Source organism: Stegostoma tigrinum, chromosome 9 (assembly GCF_030684315.1).
Source record: "Stegostoma tigrinum isolate sSteTig4 chromosome 9, sSteTig4.hap1, whole genome shotgun sequence".
Lineage (NCBI taxonomy): Eukaryota > Metazoa > Chordata > Chondrichthyes > Orectolobiformes > Stegostomatidae > Stegostoma > Stegostoma tigrinum.
The window spans coordinates 78,827,148-78,848,115 of NC_081362.1; the positions used below are offsets into that span (position 1 = coordinate 78,827,148).

Sequence of the window (20,968 nt, forward strand, 5' to 3'; positions counted from 1 at the left end):
CTGGACTGACCTATCTCCTCCCTACCTCCCCACCTACACTCACCTTTACTGGCTGCATCTCTGCCTCTTTGACTAGTCTGTCTCCTCTACACCTATCTTCTCCTCTATCCATCTTCGATCCGGCTCCCCCCCTCTCCCTATTTATTTAAGAACCCTCTTCCCCTCCCCCATTTCTGATGAAGGGTCTAGGCCCAAAACGTCAGCTTTCCTGATGACTTACCTCAAGGAAACTATTTTATGTTTTTCTCTGTCAGATGCAAGAGTAAAGAATAAAAGGCATTTGTCTGCAGAACCAGATCAGTCTGCAGAACTCATAATGCAATTTAGAAAAAGTGCTACGGATGCTGGAAATCTGAAACAACTGTAAGGGAATGCTGGAGAAACTCAGCAACTCTAGCAGCGGCTGTCAAGAATGAAAAGGAGCTAACGTCTCAAATCGGGTCTGAGTCTTCTTTGGCGATAAAGCGCCAGTGCGCGAATCCTATCCAAATGGACTGGAACAAGCTCCACCCACATCAATCCTTGATCAGTAAATGGCAAGGAATCTCAGAAATGTACACCTTCGTGGTTAGCACTGCTGCCTCTCAACTCCAGGAACCCAGGTTCGATTCCACCGCCAGGTGACTGTCTGTGTGGAGATGCACATTCTCCCTGTGTATCTGCGTGGGTTTCCTCCCACAGTCCAAAGAAGTGCAGGCTACGTGGATCGGTTATGCAAAATTGCCTGTAGTGTTCAGGGATGTGTAGAGGATGGGAAAGATGCTCTGAGGGTTGGTGTGGACTTGTTGGGACGAAGGGCCTGTTTCCACACTGTAGGGTTTCTGTGACTAAAGGTAATCAATCCTGGATGTGCCTACCCTAGGTCTATAGCAAAACTGAAGGCATTGGGAGACACAGCCAAGATTTCACAAGATATCTATGAAGTCAAAGAACTTTATCAAATCCCTCAGCTTTCCACTGATGCTGAGCTCATCTGGGTCCCTTCAAAGTATGATTAAAATCCACATCAGCTCCCAACACCACCCCATTCTAAGAAAATAACTTTATCCTCATCAATAGAGCTAAGATGAGTCAACAATCAGAAAAGTGTTTGCTCTGATCCTATCTGGTGCATGTATACATTCACAAATCAAAGCACCACTCCTCAACATTAGACAGTAATTTCATGAAAGTAGCTTGGCACATGCTTCATGAGTCTGTGTACGTTTGGCTGAAACAATGGGGTCAACAAGATAACCATCCCACTAGAATTCAAGGCTGGTCACTCTCAAGTAGACACATAAATAGTTTCATCTCCCTGAATAGTGTGGGTTTCCTACAATAGGCATATGGCATATTTTCCTCTTCTTGGGAATAACAGATTATAAAATCCACATTGTGCCTCTCTGCTGCCATTGATGTTGAGGCTGTTATGGTAGTCCTCTTGCACATAATTGTGCAACAGTCACCCTACATCTTATGGACTGTGGAGAAATCTCCTGCTTTATCCATCTTCCATCTGCCTTTCCCCCCTCTCTCCCTATTTATTTCAGAGCCCCCTTCCCCTTTTCTAGCCCTGAACTCTTTAATGAGTCCAGAGAAAAAAAGCCATGGGAGCCTTACTTCATGTTGCTATCCATACCTGGTTTTAGCCTCAAAGCAGTTAGATAGTTACATAGATAAGCTGCAGAGCTGGGCTGAGAGGTGGCAAATGGAGTTTAATGCAGACAAAAGTGAGGTGATGCACTTCGGTAGGAGTAACCAGAAGGCAAAGTACTGGACTAATGGTAAGATTCTTAGTAGTGTAGATGAGCAGAGAGATCTCGGTGTCCATGTACACAGATCCTTGAAAGTTGCCATCCAGGTTGACAGGGCTGTTAAGAAGGCATACAGTGTTTTAGCTTTTATTAATAGAGGGATCGAGTTCCAGAACCAAGAGGTTATGCTGCAGCTGTACAAAACTCTGGTGCAGCGACACCTGGAGTATTGCATACAGTTCTGGTCACCGCATTACAAGAAGGATGTGGAAGCTTTGGAAAGGGTGCAGAGGAGATTTACTAGGATGTTGCCTGGTATGGAGGGAAGGTCTAACGAGGAAAGGCTGAGGGACTTGAGGCTGTTTTCATTAGAGAGAAGGTTGAGAGGTGACTTAATTGTACACTTAAAATAATCAGAGGGTTAGATAGGGTGGATAGGGAGACCCTTTTTCCTAGGATGGTGACGGCGAGCACGAGGGGGCATAGCTCTAAATTGAGGGGTGAAAGATATAGGACAGATGTTAGAGGTAGTTTCTTTACTCAGAGTAGTAAGGGAATGGAATGCTTTGCCTGCAACGGTAGTAGATTCGCCAACTTTAGGTACATTTAAGTCGTCATTGGATAAGCATATGGACGTACATGGAATAGTTCTGGATGTGAGATGGATCTCACATCCAGAACCTCAACCTGAGCCACAAATCTTCTCAAAACTCGCTAACATGGAATAGTGTAGGTGAGATGGGCTTCAGATCGGTATGACAGGTTGGCACAACATCGAGGGCCGAAGGGCCTGTACTGTGCTGTAATGTTCTAATATCTAATAAAACAGAAGTGTAGGATCTTGCCACTTGCCCAGTAATAACTCTGCGCTGTCTTGGTGATTTGGCTGACATAAAAACTCCTGGAATTCCCCAACAGCGATAAGGAAGTCAGCCTGAGAGACAAAGCCACCCACCATCTCTTTTGTGTTCTCAGTGCTCATGATGAGGGCTCTGTTCTCTTCCAGGATGTTTTCTCCAACATTGGACACCACTTGGAACAAGTGTAGACACTTTTAGATTAGATTAGATTCCCTACAGTGTGGAAACAGGCCCTTCGGCCCAACATGTCCACACCACCCCTTGAAGCATCCCACCCAGACTCATCCCCCTATAACCCACACATCTCTGAATACTACAGGCAATTTAGCATGGCCAATCCACCTAGCTTGCACATCTTTGGACAGTGGGAGGAAACCCACGCAGACACGGGGAGAATGTGCAAACTCCACACAGACAGTCGCCTGAGGCTGGAATCAAACCCAGGTCCCTGGCGCTGTGAGGCTGCAGTGCTAACCACTGAGCCACCGTTCCGCCCCACTTGTTAAGGATTGCTGCTTAGATCTGATCCCACACTCAGATCAGTAACAATAACAGTAAAATCCTTTGTGGAATTTCCAAAAATGGGCACATCAGTGTCCTGGGTTAAATCTAGGGAAAGTGAGAGGTAGTCATGCCCTTCTGCATACCCGCATAGGAACCAGCAGTTGCATTGTTACAGCTGCAGTTCCCAGCTAGGCCAGGCAAACCCTCAGGCGCATCAAAGGCTGCATTCCGTTTATGAAGACATACAACCCAGTTTAGGGGAAGTGTGAGTCAGCCCTTCATCTCAAGGAGGCAAGGTGAAAGGCCCATGGGGGAGCATCATAGTCATGTCTGCACAATTGAAGGTCTTGTCAGATGGGTGAGGAGCAGAAATGACCTCTATTTCACAGAAGGCGTCCTGCTCAACGTTGTCCTTTACCTTGCCATGCAGGGACATCACAGGTTTTGGATAATGTGCTGATGTGATGGACCCTGGGCAGAGTTCAAAGGCGTGTGCTGATCATTGAGCTCAGAGAGATAGAGAGAGAGAATATAATGGTTGACACTAAGAAAAGGGTAAAGGTCTCAAGGTGTTTTGGAGATGGCGTGATGAGAACTCTGGATGGATAGGTCTCTATTCTTCAGGAGGGTGATGTGTCTTCACCTGGCCTTTTACTTTTGTTCAGGCATTTAATCTCCCAAACAAACAGCTCCAGCTGACATAGACAATGAGGCCAGGGTTGTGGAGGTGATTAACATGGTTTTTCCTCATGACATGTACACACATACCCTGAAGCATTCTTCTTCTTCCCCCTCCTAAGCTGCAACACTAGTCATTCCACACTCATGGGAAATAAACAGTACAGAGAACATCCACCTCACATGTGAAAGTCTTTGTAACCATCTTTCCTCAAGATGTTTTCTTTCAACTTCACTCTCATATTAAGGAGCCAGAATCATGCAGTCTGATCTGCTAATAAGCCAAACTGCCGAGTTCCTCTTCCTCTCTTCTCTCAACTTCTCTGGAAGTTCACATCACCAGAATTGATGTGGCTGAAGTGGAGAAAGTGGGAGAATAGAACAGATTCCTTACAAGAAATAGGGTTCACGGAAGTATACTCAAGATAACACTGGGAGCCACAATACGTCCACATGATGTTCACCCTTCTTAGCCATGCCAAGTGTTGGGGAAGGAAACAGGCAGATTAAAAATCTTGCGGATAATTCAGGGAAAACTGGTAAGTTGCTTTCTGATTTCATAAAGCATTGAAGAAATGCATCTAAGAGACTGCAGTTGCACCCAGCAAGCTCCAGGAGGCTGTGCTTGCCCATGACTCACTACAATCATAGTTAACTAAAAAAGCCCATTTTCTCTAAGTCATTCCTTTTGTTGCGAAATTTTGAAAAATACAATGAAAATAAAGCAAGTAAATGTCAATGTCCAAAGGGCTCCGACAGATTCTAGTATCCACTTCAATGTCGCCCCATGCAGTATCACATTTTGTTCCGCACCTTTCATCCGTGTATGTCCAGAAAAAAATGTATCATGTCAAACAGCTTGCTTTATGGGACTATGCCAAATCTCTCCTGGATTCCAAATAAGCATTAGCTACAGCTTTGCTTTTATTAGAAAATGTATAATATTCTTAGATAAGTAAGACGAATCAGATTTTCTACCTGGTGACAATGGATGAGATGAAAAAGCTTCCTTTCTTACCAATATCATCTTCTCTTCACTTGGTATGCATCACTGCAGGTCTCCTCATTACCACATTCCTCATAGTTACAGTCCTTTGTTCATATTTCTGGAAAAATGAATGAACTTGTCAGCTTTCCAATGTGGTGCATAATTCAGGGCCTGGCTCCTCCTACCTAACATCAATAAAATCACATCCCGGTGTCTGGAGTAACCAATAATCAAGAATAATTACTGCCAATTTCATCTCACAAGGTTGGTGGTCCCTTCAATCAGGTGGTAATCTTTGACACAGTCCCAATAGTTATAATGTTTTTCTACGACAACTAGAGGTCTTGACATTCATGATTCTGCCTGGTTCTGGCTCACTTCCTTTTCAATCTCCTCATGTTCTTTTGAGAAAGGAAAAAAAAATCAATTGTGGTCCAACTGTCACAGGAACGGTGTGCAATCAAGAAATAAACTCTGATCTAATGCTATAAAACAGCAATTCCGACAATGCAATACTGCAGTGAGATTTCAAACAAAATGAACATCTTTGGAGAGCTGAAAAATCCATCAATATCTCCTGGAATGTAAACAAATAAAGAGTTGTAACTATGGAGTTCATGCAATTGAGGAAACTTGCAGTAATTTCAGACCAAGCTCAAATCAAAGTTTGTTTAAATATAAAGAGAGCGACCAAAGTTTACTTCTTTTTACAGCTGGGAGTCAACATGCAAGGGGTATAGTTTACAATCAGTTTTGTCTCTATGTGAAACAATAATACTAAATATCTCTGTGCTTTGTTACAACACTTATTTCCATACATTTTAAGGGCCTGAAATAAACATATCAGTTGGGTGCCAGTTTGATAAGAGTTCTGACAGGATTGCTACCTGGCAAAGAGTATCTCAATGATTGTCTGCATAGTACAATGCATAATAATTTGTAAAGCATTTTTGGACATCCTGAGGTAGTGAAAGACATTAAATGAATGTGTGCATCATTCTCGTAAAATTAATTAGAGAATAGTTACAGCACAGGAAACCAATTGACATATTATGTCCATACCAACTCTCTGAAAAAGCAACTCAGCCAGTCCCACGCATCATCTCCCTGCACCTGTGATCTTTATTTTCTCTTCAGGTGCTTATTTCAATTTCTTTGTGAAATTTCCAATTGCATGTCCCTTCAGTAGACTCTCAGGCAGTGCTTTCATCCATTGAATAAAACATGTTCTTTCCCCATATCTCTGTTTCTTCTTCTGCCAATCACCTTAAATCAATGTTGTCTGTGGTTTTTCAACCTTGACGCTGACATGAACAGTTTCTCTCTTTCTACTTTGTCGAGGCCTGTCATGATCTTGACTATCTCTATTAAATTTCCTCTTGACAGAGAACAACTCAACTTTCCCATTTAACGTGCACAATGGAAATTCCTCATTCCTGAAACAATCTTTGTCGATCTTTTCTGCAACTTTCCAAAAGCTTTCATATCCTTCCTCCAGTGTGTAGCGAAAACTCGAGAGAATATTCCAGTTGAGACTGAATCAGGGATTTATAAAGGTTTATCACTACTTCTATTATGTCCACTTATTTAAATCACTTCATCACCTTCAACAAACTGTGCACCTCCAGGTCTGTCAGTTATTACACCCATTCCCGCTCCCCCCCCGCCTCCTGTCCTTTCATAGATACTTCCTCTTTTCATCTTTCCATTTCACATTTCCCTGCACTAATTTCCTCCGTGCTGTGTGCTCCCATTCTGACAGTCTCTCTCTGTCCCTTTCCTCCTGACAATCCTCTTGACAGCTCTGAGTGTCATCTGCATGCTTTTGAGATTTGCAATCTTTTACCACCTTAGCATCCTGAAGCATTTCACGACCAGGATGAATTGACCATTGCTGCTGTTCAAAGCCGCCAAGAACATGTTCTGAGACATCCGCAGGGGTTGTAGAAATTTTCCAGTCAACTTATCACAGGTGTGACATGACAGTCCTCTGGAGCAGATGGGACTTAAACCCGGCTCTTCTAGCCAAGAGGAAGGGATACCATTTTGGATACTGCTGGGGGAGATGGCTCACCAGGGGAAGACAGCGATAGCCAGTTTCATGGCATGGTGGCTGGCTCTGCTGTACCGAAGGGCGGGAAAAAGAGTGGAGGGCTATAGTCATAGGGGATTCAATTGTAAGGGAAGTAGATAGGCGGTTCTGTGGTCGAAAATGAGACTCCCAAATGGTATGTTGCCTCCCAGGTGCATGGGTCAGGGATGTCTCCAATCGTCTGCAGGATATTCTGAAGGGGGAGGGTGAACAACTAGCTGTCATGGTGCATATAGGCACCAATGATATAGGTAAAAAGCAGGATGAGGCCCTACAAGCAGAATTTAGTGAGTTAGGAGCCAAGTTAAAAAGTAGGACCTCAGAGGTTGTAATCTCAGGATTGCTACCAGTGCCACGTGCTAGTCAGTGCAGAAATGAAAGAATAGGCAGGATAAATGAGTGGCTTGAGAGATGGTGCAGGAGGGAGGGGTTCAGATTTTTGAGACATTGGGCCTGGTTCTAGGGGAGGTGGGACTATTACAAATCACGTAGTCGACACCTGGGCAGGACTGGAACCAATGTCCTAGGGGGTGCTTTTACTAATGCTGTTGGGGAGGGGTTAAACTAATGTGGCGGGGGGATGGGAACCAAATGAGCAAGTTAGTGGACAGTAAAGAGGAAGTAATTAAAGCCTGTAAGGAACTAGATAATGAAGTCAGTGTGACTAAGGGGAAGAGTAGGATGAGAGCAGATGATGAACGCAAGGGGACAAGTGGCCTGAGATGCATTTGTTTTAACGTGAGAAGTGTAGTAGGTAAGGCAGATGAACTTAGGGCTTGGATAAGTACCTGGGAGTATGATGTTATTGTTATTATTGAGACTTGGTTGAGGGAAGGGCAGATTGGCAACTAAATATCCCAAGATATAGATGCTTCAGGTGGGATAGAGAGAGAGGTAAAAAGGGTGGAGGAGTTGCATCACTGGTCAAAGAGGATATCACAGCTGTGCTGAAGGAGGGCACAATGGAGGACTCGAGCAGTGAGGCAATATGGGCAGAGCTCAGAAATAGGAAGGGTGCGGTAATAATGTTAGGGCTGTACTACAGGCCTCCCAACAGCGAGCATGAGATAGGAGGTACAAATATGTAGTCAGATTATGGAAAGATGTAAGAGCAACAGGGTGGTCGTGATGGGAGATTTTAATTTTCCCGACATTGACTGGGATTCACTTAGTGTTAGGGGTTTAGATGGAGCAGAATTTCTAAGGAGGATCCAGGAAGGTTTTATGGAGTAGTATGTAAATAGTCCAACTTGGGAATTGGCCATACTGGGCCTGGTATTGGGGAATGAGCCCAGGCAGGTGGTTGAAGGGGATTACTTTGGGAATAGTGATCACAATTCCATAAGTTTTAGAATACTCATGGACAAAGACGAGAGTGGTCCGAAAGGAAGAGTGCTAAACTGGGGAAAGGCCAACTATAGTAAGATTTGACAGGAGCTGGGGAATGTGGATTGGGAACAGCTGTTTGAGGGTAAATCCACACCTGATATGTGGGAGGCTTTTAAAGACAGGTTGATTAGAGTGCAAGATAGAAAGGGCAAGATTAGGGAACCATGGACGACAGGTGAAATTGTGATAGTAGCAAAGAGGAGAAAGGAAGCATACATCAGGTCTAGGCAATTGAAAACAGACAAAGCTTTATAAGAACATCAGGAAAGTAGGACCAATCTGAAATGAGGAATTAAGAGGGGTAAAAGGGGTCATGAAATAACTTTAGCAAACAGGGTTAAGGAAAATCCCAAAGCCTTTTATTTGTACATAAGGAGCAAGAGGGTAACTAGAGAAACGGTTGGCCCACTCAAGGACAAAGGAGGGAAGTTATGTGAGGAGTCAGAGAGAATGAGTGAGATTCTTAATGAATACTTTGCGTCAGTATTCACCGAGAGGGACATGGCGATGTTGATATTAGGGATAGATGTTTGATTACTCAAGGTCAATTCGGCATAAGGAGGGAGGAAGTGTTGGGTATTCTAAAAGGCATTAGGGTGGACAAGTCCCCAGGTCTGGATGGGATCTATCCCAGGTTATGAGGGATGGGAGAGAGGAAATAGCTAGGGCCTTAACAGACATCTTTGCAGCATCCTTGAGCATGGGTGAGGTCCCAGAGGATTGGAGAATTGCTAATGTTGTCCCCTTGTTTAAAAAGGGTAAGAAGGATAATCCAGGTAATTATAGACCGGTGAGCCTGATGTCAGTGGTGGGGAAGCTGCTAGAGAAGATACTGAGGGATAGGATCTATTTACATTTGGAAGGAAATGGGCTTATTTGTGATAGGCAGCATGGTTTTGTGCAGGGAACGTCATATCTTACCATCTTGATAGAATTCTTTAAGGAAGTGACAAAGTTGATAGATGAGGAAAGAATGAAGAATAAAGAAAATGATAGCACAGGAACAGGCCCTTCGGCACGTCAAGTCATAGGGCTGTAGATGTCATATACATGGGCATCAGTAAGGCGTTTGATAAGGTTCCCCATGATAGGCTAATGGAGAAAGTGAAGTCTCAAGGGGTCTAGGGTATACTAGCTAGATGGATAGAGAACTGGCTGGGCTACAGGAAACAGAGTTGTAGTGGAAGAGAGTTTCTCAAAATGGAGAACTGCCACCAGTGGTGTTCCACAGGGGTCTGTGTTGCGACCACTGTTGTTTATGATATACATAAATGATCTGGAGGAAGGTAAAGATGGTCTGATTAGCAAGTTTGTAGATGACACTATTTGGGCGGCACGGTGGCTCAGTGGTTAGCAATGCAGCCTCACAGTGCTAGGGACCCGGGTTCGATTCCAGCCTCGGGTAACTGTCTGTGTGAAGTTTGCACATTCTCCCCGTTTCTGCGTGGGTTTCCTCCGGGTGCTCCGGTTTCCTCCCACAGTCCAAAGATGTGCAGGCTAGGTGGATTGGCCATGCTAAATTGCCTGTAGTGTTCGGGGTGTGTGGGTTATAGGGGGATGGGTCTGGGTGGGATGCTCCAAGGGACGGTGTGGACTTGTTGGGCCAAAGGGCCTGTTTCCACACTGTAGGGAACCCAATCTAATCTAATCTAACATTGGTGGAGTAGCAGATAGTGAAGGGGACTGCAGGAGAATATAGGTAGATTGGACAGTTGGGCAGAGACATGGCAGTTGAATTTCAATAGAGGCAAATGCGAGGTGATGGATTTTGGAAGACCCAATTCAAGAGCGAATTATACAGTAAATGGAAAAGCCCTGAGGAAAATTGATGCACAGAGAGATCTGGGGGTTCAAGGTCCATTGTCCCCTGAAGATGGCAACGCAGGTCAATAGAGTGGTCAAGAAGGCACATGGCATGGTTTCAATCATCAGACGGGGTAAAGAGTCTGATACAACTCTGTAGGTCATGTTACAGTTGTATAAGACTTTGGTTTGGCCACATTTGGAGTACTGTGTACAGTTCTGGTTGCCACATTACCAAAAGGATGTGGATGCTTAGGAGAGGGTGCAGAGGAGGTTCACCAGGATGTTGCCTGGTATGAAGGATGCTAGCTAGGAAGAGAGGTTGTGTAGATTAGGATTACTTACCTTAGAAAGATGGAGGTTGAGGGGGGATCTGATTGAGGTCTACAAAATCATGAGAAGTATAGACAGGGTGGATAAGCAAGAAGCTTTTTCCCAGCGTGGGGGACTCGATTACTAGGGGTCATGATTTCAACATGACAGGGGAAAAGTTTAAGGGAGATATGCGTGGAAAGTTCTTTACTCAGAGTGTGATGGGTGCCTGGAACACATTGCCAGCGGAGGTGGTAGAGGCAGGCATGATAGCATCATTTAAGATATATCTAGACAGATCATGAATGGGCTGGGAGCAGAGGGATACAGATCCATGGAAAATAGGTGACAGGTTTAGATACAGGGATCTGGAATGGCGCAGGCTTGGAGGGCCTGTTCCTGTGCTGTAATTCTTGTGTCTATTCTTGAACCCGGTTCTTCTAGCCCAGAGGAAGGGAGACTACCACACCGCGCCAGCAGTCCTCGGGGAGGTTCGCATCTACTCTCGGACACCTGGACTTCTCGGTTGCTGCGCGGGAGCGTGCAGGCTCGCACCGGTCCGCCACATTCCAGGCCTGCCGGGCACGCGCCGCTCACGTGACCGCGGCTATTAGAGGGAGGCGGCGGGCACGCGCTATGCTGCTTTCTGACAACCGGGGGCGAGGACAGGACGGGAGTCTGAGCGCAGGTGGATCTCGCAGTTACAGCGTCAAGTGTATAACAACTTAACCTGCCGATAAAGGGGGAGAGAGAGAGAGAGTGAGTGAGTTTAAAAACAACACCAAAAATCCTCCGGATTGTGTCGTCCCGCAAGAATTCCACTTAAGACAAAAACAAAATGATGTCCCACATGAAAAGTACCACAGTGAGCCATGTCCAAAGCCTCAGCACAACCCAGGCAGAAGAAACAGTGCGTTATAACCACAACTATGAGAGCGAGATGGAAGAGTACATGATGCAGGAGGAAGACTGGGATAGAGACCTCCTGCTGGACCCTGCGTGGGAGAAGCAGCAGAGAAAGGTCGGTGATTTATTGTTTTTTTTCTTTTAAAAAGAACAGAACTCTGTTCAACAAAAAATTAAGACGTCTGTCATTCTAATGCTTCGGACAAGTCCTAAACCCAGCCAGTTAATTTACGAATTCCCCCGCGTGTGCAAACAAAAACCTAAGTCATTGTTAGCCTTATGAATTCGTAATGAAAAGCGAGCTTTTCATCAGTTTGTTCACAGTTTTTAGAATTAGATTGAGAATGAGTGCGATTGTTGCTAGGTAAACGGACAATTCGATTGTATCATTGATCAGTGATTTTTTTTTCCAGGAGTTACTTATTTGCATCGCAATTTGCTGGCTAAGTTCAAAAGCTTCAGTTAAAAATATCCGGATAAATCTTTAGCTGCACGGTATTCCACATTTAAAGCGGAGAGTCACAATACATTATGAATCTGATACCCGCAGTTTCATAATGTTACTCCTGCGTTCTGCTTGATACGGGAATTGTCAGGGGAGTTCTTAAACAGCTGATGACGTATGTAGGACTAGAATGGATATGACAGCTAATAATAACTATAGACCACTAGGTATTACCATCCTCTGTAAGTCATTGTATTTAACCAGACTTATTTGCAGCAGTTGTTGCCTCGTGTTCAGTTAATATTGAGAAACACTTGTCAGACACGGTTCTTTGAAAGTTCTTTCATACTTTTTATTTTTAATTACTTTAAAATACAATATTGTCTTTACTGGAGTGCTTTGACTCACTGCACTTTAAGTGTAGAATCACTAACCTCAAATTTACAAATTCCTCCATGGTTTCACCATAGTCTGTCTCAGCAATCTTTTACGGACCCAGCTTACAACCGTCGACTCAATTGTAATGCCTTGCTGCATGTCCCTCATTGGGGAAAACCTGAGCTGGTGTTTGCCTGGAACTGTTGCACAGAAACAGAGGCAAAATTTGAAAAGTGTGGGCTGGGAAGGACTGAAAGTATTTTACTCCCTTCAAGATACTTAATAAGCAACACAGTACCTGAGAATTCTTTTGACAAGCAGTGCATAACTATAAAAATGATAGTGGGACAGATTTTTATTTTGAATTTGCCTATTGGGCTATTGGTCTCCTAACAAATAAAAGAAAGTTGGATAAGTAGGAATGTCTGACCATAGTGGTACATTGCTTTTTTGTGTTCTTTTAAACATGGAAATTTTGCGTAGGCTTTGTTGAATACAGCATATGCTGGAAATCTGAAATTAAAGCACAAAATGTGGAAAAGCGTTTGCGGTTTAGGTAGTATCTGGTAGAGAGAGAGAAACAATTAATACTCCAGGCCAGTAGTGAACAGAATGTCTCAAACATCTTGCCTATTTGTGTTTTTATTTCTGTTAAGGAATGTGTTTTTTTCAATTTGCACAGTTTTCTTGTATTTGTTGTCCTGGATGATCCTCTAGATGAAGGGACCCAGAAATATGGCACAGTCATCATTGCATTTCAAGATGTGGAAGTTTTTTTTGTTTTTGTGCGTTAAGGCTGTCCACTGTTAATAATGAACCCCTTTGGTTTAAATAATTCAAGAAACAAAATCAAGGATTTGTGTGGCTGATTTATCCCTTTTCCTGCTCAGCTTTATCTGTTGTGCAATGCAAATCCTCTGACTTGAGCATTGCCTTCTAATCAGTACATTTTTTAAAAAATTAGCTTTGGCTAAAAGAGGACTTTCATTTGTTTTAGCAAAGTATTTTCGTGTCACAACCAGTGAATTTACCTCATCATCACACACTCATGTCTAGATTCTGATGGAAAGAAGTTTATAAAATTTGATTCTTCATAAAACTTTTTGATTAGCTCCACTACTTCCCCAATCGCTCTATCCTAAAAATACACAAATAATTCCTATTCAAGTGTTTAAGCAATTCACTTTTGAAAGTTACTATTGAATCTGCTGTGTCTGTCTCCATCCTGCATTTGTTTCAAGTGTTTGAGATTCCAAATAGCCAGGAAAAAGAGCTAATTTGTCTGAGGGAAGGAAACAAAAGTGGACAGTAAGTCACCCTAGATAACAAAATGTGGAGCTGGATGAACACAGCAGGCCAAGCAGTATCTTAGGAGCACAAAAGCTGACGTTTTGGGCTTAGACCAAATGAGGCACTATTTGGAGAAACTTCTTTTGTGGGAAGTAGTGGACAAGGATCTAAAGCAAAAAGAGGATTTTTTAAAATGACATAAATCACAGATCTGTGCTTGTTTCAAGGTCCCCTTAGACACAGTGCTGCATGGTGGAGCTAAATGACCTTGCACCAGTCGTCACATTTACATACTGATATTTTGGAGAGGAGCAGGGGAATTAATGACTCATTCGCAATGAATAACAAAGCACCAGAAAAACGCTTTGTTATAATATAATTAAGTGGAAAAATTTGTGTTTGTTCTTATTTTCAGAACATCATCGAATGAAAGATAATGCTCCATGTATACATTTCAGTGAAAAATTTAAATACTTTGAGCATCATTGTATGTCAATTGTTAGATCTCAGCTCATGTTCTGAACTACCTACTGTTCATATTTATTGTGAAAGGAGAAATGTCTCTGCATGTCCCTCTTTGCACTTTGGTATTATACAGCATAGATGTGAGAAATTTGCATTCCTGCCGTGAAACTTTGCACCCAAGGGCACGTCATGGGAATTTTCAGGCATTGAGCCTTGCAAGATGTTTATCCCCCTTTTTTTAAAACCACATCTATTCTCCATGCAAGGCAAATTGATTAGCTCTGATTTTCAACACCCTTGTGTTTGCTCTAGTAGATTTAGGCAGCATGTAGATGTTCTGCTAAGTCACTTGCTCGTTTGTAGCGTTGAGCTCAGAGACTCCTGTATTCCTGGTTGCCCTTGTGAGCTGCTGGCTGTTTCTACCCGAGCAAGAAGCTGAGCAGTATTATGCTGATGGTGCCTGCTGCAGCCAGCCTTCTATTTTTAGAGAGATTTCCCCATTTAAAGAAAAAGTGCACCTTATTACAGGAAGTCTCTTATAACTGCTATTACTGCAATCCTAAACAAGGGAAACGGAGCATCAGGTAAAGGGAGGACTGCAGGATCACAGTTGCAGCACTGAAGATATTAATGATGAGCATGGGGGCCAAAAGGTTCATGTTATTTCAGAAGAAAATACGAGCAGGGGGCTAAGAAGTCAACTCCTGCCATTTGGATCCAAGGATCTGACAACAGTGTTGTAAGGAACCTAACGAACAAAGGTGATGGTCAAGGTCATTGGTTTTTGTATGTCAGCTGCCCACCACACCGCAGACCTCTTCTGCTCAATGCAGCACAACCCACTCACTCACCCAGCAGCATTCTGGCTCTCAGATCTCAGTCCTAACGCCAAGATACTCCAACATAGATCTACCAATGCTGCCAGCTTCACACTGCTTCCATGTACCTCCAGTCACACACATCACCAGCATTGTTGTCCTACAAGAAAATAGGAACAGAGAGGAGAGAAACAATACCAGTGAGAGACAAGCATCAGTGCATCTCCTGACCCCTGTGAAGATGATGGCACTTTTGCATCGTGACATTGTCTGCAACAGAGTCCATGGCATTGAGGATTGCAGATAACATTGATTATGATGATACTTGCCTGGCTTGGGTATCTTCTCAATCCTAGTTCTCTTCCCTCTTGCAATCTGGCATGATAAGCAAGCTGCTGAAAATGTGACCATGGACGACTTGCTTTACAACTGATACATTTTCCTCAGACACCCAAGGACTACAGTCTGCCTGAAAAAAGAACAAGTGCAACAGCATATCATTGGTGAATGATCATTTAATAGAACACCTGCAGCGACCAGCTCAGATACTATTACCATAATGACTAGAGATCAGAGCTGCATATAATGAGTTTTCAGTAAGTTGCTGCCATTCTGGGGACAAACGATGGTCTGTGTGTCTGTTCTCTGGAGGCTAAGGTTACAGACAAGTGATTTTACTGGGGACTTGGAAGGACCTTAATGAGGTGACATACAAGTCAGAAATGATTGACATGCACGTTGAGCTGATGGGTGCATTAGTTGACCTCTAGAAACAGGCTACTTTGTGGAATGCTGTTGTGTGTTTCTAGAAGTAGGCTGAGATCCTGCTTTTGGCAGGGTTGCTGCACCCTCACAGGAACGGCAACAAACTTTACGCGCCCAAAAGCTGCGATGGGTATTGGAGCCATGATTCCCTGTCAGTCACTCTAATTCCTCAGAATGTGAGGAATTTAAATGCATAGCCACTGGTTCTGCATGCAGTCGTTTCAGTACATACTCAGGGAGTCAGAAAGTGGCTGTGTGCAGGAGAGAAGGAATTAGGAGAGAAAGAGGAAAGCAGAACTGCACAATCTAGATTAGGAAGAAAATCAGGATTGGGCAAGAACAGGATTGTACACTCAAGCTAGGTACAATACCTCCATTAAAAAGCTCAGAATACTCTGGTTTTGGTTCCCTTATCCAGCCAAAGATAAACTATCATTGGAAGCAGTCTGGAGAAGCTTCAAGCTGATTCCAGATTTGGAGGAACGACCTTATGAGGAGAGGTTGAATATGTTGAACCTGTACTCATTGGAGTTTGGAAGAATGACAGATGACCTTTTTGAAATATCCAAGATTCTTCAGGAATTAGACAAGATAGACATTGAAAGGTTGTTTCCACTTGTCTTGGGACCAAGGGCATAATTTCAGAATAACGGGTCACCCATTTAAGACAAGTGAGGAGGAACTTCTCAGCGGGTTGAAAGTCTGTGAATATCTTTAATGCAGAGGACTTTAGAGAATTTTCAAGGCTGTGATAGACAGATGTTTAATAAATAAAGGATTCAAGAGTCACAGGGAAAAGACATGAAAGTGGAGTTGAGGATTATCAGAATCTTTGAATGGCAGAGCAGCCTTCTGGGCTGAATAGCCTACTTCTACTTTTCCATCTTGTGATCTTATGCCATCTCACTGTAGAATAGTCTACATTTCTAGTCTTGAGAAAATATATGAAGTACATTTTGTAGATGGTTCTAGTGTTATGGGCGTTTTAAATTGGAACTGATTCTGTAGTCTGGGAACAACAGGGTGAAAATATTGCAAAATTGGGAATACATTGTATCATTTAATAGTGTACAAATTTGTCAGATAGAATGATGCAAAAAGTAAAATGTTGTCACTGTCAATAGCTGGATTGGGTATGGAGTTTGGCTAGTCAATAAATGTTTTTATGATCTTTCTTTCATTCTTCAAATGTGTATATCAGCTGAGTTCCTCCTTCATTTGCAATTACTTGTCCCCAATGTGCTTTTATTTATAATCATTCTCAAACTTTATTTTCATTTCAAAGTAAAAAAGAAAGAAAGACCTCATTGATACATCATCTTCATGATGATAGGACATTTCAAAGCACTTTACAACCAATTAAATACTTTTAAAACCTGTGCCTCAAAGCTTTGTAAGTAACGCAAACTAGAAATACTGACTGTGTCACCACATATAACTTTGTGATGTGGATGACTGTATCATCTAATCACTTTTTTACTTTTCAACTAGGAGAAGGAATGTACTACTGGTTTCTTCGAAGTGCAACAGTTGGCATTGTTGGCCGAATGCCTCTTGTATCTGTGCACAACCTTGACATTTAATAAGTAGACTTGTCTGATAATTTTAGGAACAATGATAATACTTGCTTTAAAAAGACAATGACATTACCCAGGCACAAACCTATGACGTATGAATGGGGCAGTACTCTTTAACAATCTGGAATTGTCCTTGTAAAAATAACTTCCATTTCCATGGAAGTTTGCCATATAAGTTCAGCACACTTTCTTGACTCAAGTGGACCAGGCTCTGATGGAATTCATCCTAGGGCCTTAAAAGTGGCAAATTACATATTTATCATTGGTTTTAATTTCCCAAAACTCCCTTGATTCAGGGCCACCCCTTTAGATTAGTAGATGGTGAATGTAACTGCTTGATTAAAAAAGCAAGGGAAGCAGAATGCAGGAAATAAAAGGTGGGTAGCTTTATGTCTATTAAATGGAAAATAGTAGAAGCCATGTAGTGGGGTTCAAGGTAGGTTCAACGCAATTGGATAGAGTCAATTTGGTTTTGTAAAAAGGAAACCTATCTATTGGTGTTCTTTCAGGAAATAACATGTCCCGTCGGTAAAGGGAAACCAGTAGATGTGCTGTACTAAGATTTCCAGATGGCATTTGATCAAGTGCCACATTGAATTTGCAGAAGAAAGTAAAGCTCACGATGTAGGAGTAGCACATGGTCATGGAAAGGAGATTGGATCTCTAACAAAGTGGATAGAAGGTATAAATTTGTTTTTCAGGTTGGCAGGATGTAACATGCTGCTGTACCACCAAGATTAATGCTGGAACCTTAGTGTTTACAGAAGAAAATTTGGTGTGAAGATTCTGGATTGTATCATTTAATAGTGTACAGATTTAGAACATAGAACAGTACAGCACAGAACAGGCCCTTCAGCCCACAATGTTGTGCCGACCATTGATCCTCATGTATGCACCCTCAAATTTCTGTGACCATATACATGTCCAGCAGTCTCTTAAATGACCCCAATGACCTTGCTTCCACAACTGCTGCTGGCAACGCATTCCATGCTCTCACAACTCTCTGCGTAAAGAACCTGCCTCTGACATCCCCTCTATACTTTCCACCAACCAGCTTAAAACTATGACCCCTCGTGCTAGCCATTTCTGCCCTGGGAAATAGTCTCTGGCTATCAACTCTATCTATGCCTCTCATTATCTTGTATACCTCAATTAGGTCCCCTCTCCTCCTCCTTTTCTCCAATGAAAAGAGACCGAGCTCAGTCAACCTCTCTTCATAAGATAAGCCCTCCAGCCCAGGCAGCATCCTGGTAAACCTCCTCTGAACCCTCTCCAAAGCATCCACATCTTTCCTATAATAGGGCGCCCAGAACTGGACGCAGTATTCCAAGTGCGGTCTAACCAAAGTTTTATAGAGCTGCAACAAGATCTCACGACTCTTAAACTCAATCCCCCTGTTAATGAAAGCCAAAACACCATATGCTTTCTTAACAACCCTGTCCACTTGGGTGGCCATTTTAAGGGATCTATGTATCTGCACACCAAGATCCCTCTGTTCCTCCACGCTGCCAAGAATCCTATCCTTAATCCTGTACTCAGCTTTCAAATTCGACCTTCCAAAATGCATCACCTCGCATTTACCCAGGTTGAACTCCATCTGCCACCTCTCAGCCCGTCTCTGCATCCTGTCAATGTCCCGCTGCAGCCTACAACAGCCCTCTACACTGTCAACGACACCTCCGACCTTTGTGTCGTCTGCACACTGGCTGACCCATCCTTCAATCCCCTCATCCAAGTCATTAATAAAAATTACAAACAGTAGAGGCCCAAGGACAGAGCCCTGTGGAACCCCACTCACCACTGACTTCCAGGCAGAATATTTTCCTTCTACTACCACTCGCTGTCTTCTGTTGGCCAGCCAATTCTGTATCCAAGCAGCTAAGTTCCCCTGTATCCCATTCCTCCTGACCTTCTGAATGAGCCTACCATGGGGAACCTTATCAAATGCCTTACTGAAGTCCATATACACCACATCCACAGCTCGACCCTCATCAACTTTTCTAGTCACATCCTCAAAAAACTCTAAGGTTTGTAAGGCATGACCTACCCCTCTCAAAGCCGTGTTGACTGTATTTGATCAAGCCATGCTCTTCCAGATGGTCATAAATCTTATCCCTCAGAATCCTTTCTAACACCTTGCAGACGACAGACGTGAGACTTACCGGTCTATAATTGCCGGGGATTTCCCTATTTCCTTTCTTGAAGAGAGGAATTACATTTGCCTCTCTCCAGTCCTCAGGTACGACTCCAGTGGAGAGCGAGGATGCAAAGATCTTCGCAAGTGGCGAAGCAATTGCATTTCTCGCTTCCCAAAGCAGCCGAGGACAAATCTGGTCCGGGCCTGGCGACTTGTCAATCTTAATGTTTGACAAAATTTTCAGCACATCAGCTTCCTCTATCTCTATCCATTCCAGCATGCACACCTGCTCTTCAAAGGTTTCATTCACTACAAAGTTCGTTTCTTTCGTAAAGCCAGAAGCAAAAAACTCATTTAGGGCTTCCCCTACCTCCTCAGACTCCACACAAGTTCCCCGTGCTATCCCTGATCGGCCCTACTCTTTCTTTGACCATTCTCTTATTCCTCACAAGTGTAAAATGCCTTTGTGTTTTCCCTAATTCGTTCTGCCAAGCCTTTCTCGTGCCCCCTCCTGGCTCTCCTCAGACCATTTTTGAGCTCCTTCCTTGCCTGCATGTAATCCTCTCTAGCTGAACTTGACCCTAGCTTCCTCCACCTTATGTAAGCTACCTTCTTGCTTTTCACAAGAAGCTCCACCGCTCTCGTCATCCAAGGTTCCTTTATCTTACCCCTTCTTGCCTGTCTCAGAGGGACATATTTACTCATCACTCCCAACAACTGTTCCTTAAACAGTCTCCACATGTCTATAGTTCCCTTACCATGGAACAACTGCTCCCAGTCCATGCTTCCTAACTCATGTCTAATCGCATCATAGTTTCCTCTTCCCCAATTAAATATCCTCCCATTTTGCCTAATCCTCTCCTTCTCCATAGCTATGTAGAATGTGAGGCAGTTATGGTCACTGTCACCAAAATGCTCTCCCACCACAAGATCTGATACCTGCCCCGGCTCGTTTCCGAGCACCAAGTCTAGAATGGCCTCTCCCCTCGTCGGCCTGTCAACGTACTGCATTAGGAAACCCTCCTGAACACACCTTACAAAAACAGCTCCATTCAAATCTTCTGCTCGAAGGAGGTTCCAATCAATATTAGGAAAGTTAAAGTCACCCATTACAACAACCCTTCTGCGTGCACACTTTTCCAAAATCTGTCGACCTATGCTTTCTTCAATCTCCCTGCTGCTATTGGGGAGCCTGTAGTAAACCCCTAACAAGGTGACTACTCCCTTGCTGTTCCTAATTTCCACCCATACTGACTCAGTAGGCAGATCTTCCTCGACAAAGGAAGCTTCCGTAGCTGTGATACCCTCTCTGATTAGTAGTGCTACACCCCCTCCTCTTTTTCCCCCCTCCCTATTCTTTTTAAATGTTCTAAACCCTGGAAGATCCAGCAACCATTCCTGCCCATGAGAAACCCATGTCTCTGTTATGGCCACAACATCATAGCACCAGGTACTGATCCTTGCTCTAAGTTCATCACTTTTATTCCTGATACTCCTTGCATTAAAGCAAACACACTTTAACCGATCCCTTGGTTCCTTCCCAGGAAAATCCTTCCCACTAGCTGGTCTACCTCTTGCTACTGCCTCACCTGCATCAACGCTCACCTCTGGTATACAGCTCAGGTTCCCACCCCCCTGCCATACTAGTTTAAACCCTCTCGAACTACTCGAGCAAACCTTCCACCCAGGACATTGGTCCCCTTCCAGTTCAGATGCAACCTGTCCTTCTTGTACAGGTCCCACCTTCCCCAGAAGGCATCCCAATTATCCACATATCTGAAGCCCTCCCTCCTACACCAGCTGCGTAGCCACGTGTTCAGCTGCG

General features: G+C 43.5%; 1 protein-coding gene across 6 annotated transcripts in view; it reads left to right on the top strand.

Annotated features, from left to right (window-relative positions):
* The first annotated feature begins 11,015 nt into the window (after window positions 1–11,015).
* The window catches only part of LOC125454787 (alpha-actinin-2), a 99,261-nt gene continuing 89,308 nt past the window's right edge, over window positions 11,016–20,968 (top strand). For all 6 annotated transcript variants that reach the window (XR_007248100.2, XM_048535994.2, XM_048535990.2 and 3 more), the window contains exon 1: window positions 11,016–11,383. Coding sequence is in view for 5 of the 6 variants with exons in the window: in XM_048535994.2 (XP_048391951.1) it covers window positions 11,201–11,383 (183 nt within the window). In the remaining variant the exon portion in view is untranslated. The remainder of the gene's footprint in view (window positions 11,384–20,968) is intronic.